Source organism: Phaseolus vulgaris, chromosome 6 (genome assembly GCF_051622355.1).
Source record: "Phaseolus vulgaris cultivar YP4 chromosome 6, ASM5162235v1, whole genome shotgun sequence".
Taxonomy (NCBI): Eukaryota; Viridiplantae; Streptophyta; class Magnoliopsida; order Fabales; family Fabaceae; genus Phaseolus; species Phaseolus vulgaris.
In genome coordinates, this window is record NC_143503.1 from 11,984,924 (window position 1) to 11,989,327 (window position 4,404).

The 4,404-nt window shown below is 33.2% G+C and overlaps 1 protein-coding gene and 1 pseudogene across 1 annotated transcript; both read left to right on the plus strand.

The window, feature by feature from the left end:
- LOC150026661 (uncharacterized) lies at positions 1 to 1,302 on the plus strand. Its single transcript, XM_090303030.1, has 3 exons — positions 1 to 302; positions 394 to 481; positions 568 to 1,302. Exons 1-3 carry the CDS (start codon positions 1 to 3, stop codon positions 1,300 to 1,302), a joined length of 1,125 nt encoding a protein of 374 aa, XP_090159156.1.
- Positions 1,303 to 1,551: 249 nt separating this feature from the next.
- On the plus strand, positions 1,552 to 3,237 carry LOC150026662 (uncharacterized; annotated as a pseudogene).
- The last annotated feature ends 1,167 nt before the right edge of the window (positions 3,238 to 4,404 follow it).

Sequence of the window (4,404 nt, forward strand, 5' to 3'; positions counted from 1 at the left end):
ATGGAATATGCTAAACGTTCAGTGAAAAATAAGGCTAGGGTAGAACGATCTATTTATGCATCTTATTTACATCGTGAGACAACTCATTTTTGTTCACACTATTTCAACAACTTCATGTTAAGACCACAACATTGTATAAATGAAGTGGACATTGAAAGTGAAAGGCTTCCATCAATCTTATTTGTCTTTGACCAACCTGGACGTCATTCTGGGAGGGAGATCACTCGTTGGTTAACTGATGAAGAATTGAGCTCAGCTCATGTTCATGTTTTGATCAACTGTAATGAAGTTAAACCATACCTTGAGTAAGCGTCATGCAAGATATTCTTTTAAAACACTGTTATTCATCCATTAAGTTATCGCTAACCTAATGCATTAACACCTATATATTGACAACTCCTTCTTACATTCTAATGAAATTTCTGAATCACATGCTTCAACTCGTATACATGCAAATTTCCCTTTGTGGTTTAGGACACAAGTATGTATCTAGAAATTCTATAATTTACTTTTTATTGACTTCTTTAACCATTTCATAAAAAAATAATGACATTGATATATTTATAGGTTCATAAAGACCCTTTAGATGTGAAGAACCAACACCTAAGAGATTTATCACTTGGTCCTTTAAGGTGTGTAAAAGAATGGCACACATTCTTTGTGAATGGGTACAAATTCCACCCTCACGTATGGAGCAAGGGAAAGAAAACAATAAATAGTGGGGTCCATGTAAAGGGTCTTACAGAAGGAGGTGAGGATGCTTTCTACGGTGTGATTCAACACATGTATGAGGTGGAGTACAATTCTTCGACCTCAGATAAGAAAGTTGTATTATTTTACTGTAATTGGTTTGATCCATCAACAAGAGGTACACGAGTAGATTCCAAATATGGTATTGTGGATATTCGAATGGATAGAAGATATGTGTCATTTGATCCTTTTAACATTGCACACAATGTTCGACAAGTTTATTATGTACCATATCCAACATCACGCAGAGACAAACATGGCTGGTGTGTTGCAATCAAAACGAAGCCCAGAGGTAGTATAGATTCTGATGATGTACAAGTTGAAGTGCCATATCAAGTTGATGAAATGTCACATGTTAATGAAGTGATTGAAGTTGAAAGGGTTTCAGAATTACAAGATTTAGAGGCTGAGCTTCAAGAAGTGGACATAAACAATGTATCATCATTTGAATATCAAATAGATGAAGAAACAAATGAATGGGAGGAAGACAATGAAGAGGGAGAAAGTGAAGATGAATATGGAGATGACTTTGACATCTCTAACTCTGAATAGACTTAAGAAGCAAATGTTAACAAATAATATCTATTGTAGGAACTAGTATTGTATTGTTGTTGTTAACATACTGTTTATTACTCCAGTTAATCTCATGTCATATTGTTGGTTTATGTTTGCTGATGAAATTTGTGCATGATTATTGGATTTTTTTTATTCAACTATATTCAACATATTTTTCTCCATTGATAAACTTATATTACCTTCATTATCATTTCATGTCATATATATAGATGTCATCAGGAGGTTATGATCAACCATCATCGAGTAACAACAAAAAAAAGGGAAAAAAATTATGTGATAAAATTGTTATCACGATTTAACAACCAAAATCCATCATCTAGTCAACCTAATTCACCTATTCCTTCTTCAACTCATGGATGTAACCCACCAGTAGCAGATGCTACCCAATCCACCCCACCAGTAGCAGCAGATGCTATTGCATCAACACCATCTCTACATGTTGGTTCAAATGCATCAACCCCACCAAATATTACACCATCCCCATATACAAATTTTGGAGGGACGCATTCAACTTTTGCAGCCAATAACGTAGAGGATGAAGTCCTCTCAACTGGTGATCGCCCTCTGATTCAGCCCATTGGGGGAGGGTAAGAATATAATAAAATTCAATTCATATAATTTACTATTATTGTCTTATAATTTTGACTAACTTTGTTTTGGTATTTAGGTTTTATCCATAAAAAATTGCATCAAAGGCCATCACTACCACCATTAAGCAACAATTTGGTGAGCCATGGTCAACATGGGGGGGGGGGGGGGGGGGGCAATCGCAACGGCTAACCGAGATATATTTTTTCAATGTTTTAAGGTACTTGTTTTTTATTCCCTTTAAAAAATGTATATTTTACAATTTGGATTGATGATTCTTGTTGTTTTACAGAGGAAGGTCACATGGAGGGTTGAGGATGAGGACAAAATTAAGAAAAATTTCCATACAAAGGCTTCTCACACCCTTTCACAAATGTTTAAAGATGTTCACCAAGAATGTAAACGACAAGAATGGATTGGAAATAGTGTTTGGAACAGCCTCCTGGAACAGTTGAACATGCCTTTGTATCGATCCAAATGTGATACAGCTAAAAAGAATCGTTTTTCCGAAAAAGGTGGATGTCTGCACACTAGAGGATCCATTAGCGTGCATGAACACGCTATTCGTTTGGTATGACTTCCATATAAAATTTTGTATTAATCTATGATTACTTATTACCTCCTTTTAATTTATAAAATGTTTCCTTTATAGACAGAGGAACTTGGTCGCTTGGTCCATGTTGATGAAGTGTTTCAACAAACACATATATGGAAGAGCACTGAGGATTTTGTAGATGATAGATCGAGGCGGACACATGTTAGTTTTTTTTCAACTTTTTCTTAATTTTTTTTATGTACATTAATTACTATGATAACAAATATTTTTCATTTTAATAGGAAGATTTTGAAAGTAGATTCTCTCAAGCATTATCTGAGTCACAATCTATGTCTACCTCAATATCTACTCCATTAGATACTGCTGAGGAGGAAAGATTGAGAAACCGTTATTGGTTAGAAGCTGTAGGTGGAAGGTACCAATGACGAGTATATGGGGTTGGGCGTATCGATCGTCAGGACGACTGTGTTGATCGCTACCTACAAGAAACTCAAGCATCTTCTAGTAATAACAAAGTTGATTCAGAAGAAATTGTTGAACTTAGGCAGCAAATTCAACACATGAATGCTCGATTTCAATCCTTTCAATATTTTATGATGCAATATCTACCACCTGAAGTAGCAGCAACTGCGCAACATATTTTTCAGCAGCCAAATACCCCACAACTAACTCAACAGAATCAAATGCAAGATAATAATGAAGTGCAAAATGATAGTAATCATGATGAACAACAAAATTCACCTGGTCAAGATTATAATAATTATTAGCTTCTTTAAAACTTTGTTATGACTTGAATTTCCTTTTATTAGTTTATATTTTTGTTTAATGACATACATTTGGAAATATTATTGTATTTATGGGCAGGTCTGAATGTTGATGAATATTGTTTTTGAATGAATTCTTATTTATGGGCAAGTCTGAATGTTGATGAATTTTGTCTTTGAATGAATTCTCATAAGTGGAATGTTGATAAATATATGCAGGTGTAGAACGTCCAGGGCCATCAAATATTAAAACAACTGCACACTATTACATACAGATAAATCTGTATGTAAGTATGTCCACTGTTACATACGGATGTATCTGTATGTAACTCTGTACATACTTACATACGAATTTATCCGATTGTAATTATATACAAATTTATCTATATGTAATTATATACGAATTTGAAAAATTATATACAAATTTATCTATATGTAATTATATACGAATTTGAAATCCGTATGTAATAGTTACTTACGACAATTTTACATACGGATTTTTTCCTGTATGTAATCCGTATGTAACTATGTTACATACGAATTTATTGCCTTACATAAGAATTTGGGTTGTATGTAATTCAAGATTTTCTTGTAATGAATAAGGATTAAAATTCAATTAACTTTGGATCATCTTAAAGAGTGGATTAACAATTCAAAGACTACTAGACACACAAAAAAATCAGCAGCAAAGTCCTCAAGCATTCCTATTGGATTTGAAGACGTCAAAACACCTTGTTCAACATGTGAGACTCTAAACGTCTTAATGTTGGGCAAAGTTTTTAGATTTTGGGAGTGTGGTGTCAAACATAAATTTTGTTTGTTGTGAAGAGTTCTTATTTTTGTAAACATGTTTTTGTGAAGACATCTTTGTAATTTGTATAAAGGTTGAAGCATCCTTTAAATGCTCCATTTATTTTATTTTATTCTTTGTCCATTAAAAATATGTGTATTAAAACAAGACAAAAAAAAGTAAATTAACAGGGTTTTGAAACCTGAAGGAAAAACAGAAAACTAATTACTAACACAGGGATTACAAGTTGCCAAGAAATAACAGGATATAAAACCTTCAAAAACTAACAAAAGTTTAAAAAACCGATGAAAGTAACAAGAGTTTAAAAAACTGTTGGAAAGTAATAGGGGATACAAAATCTCTAATAAGTACTACAGGTT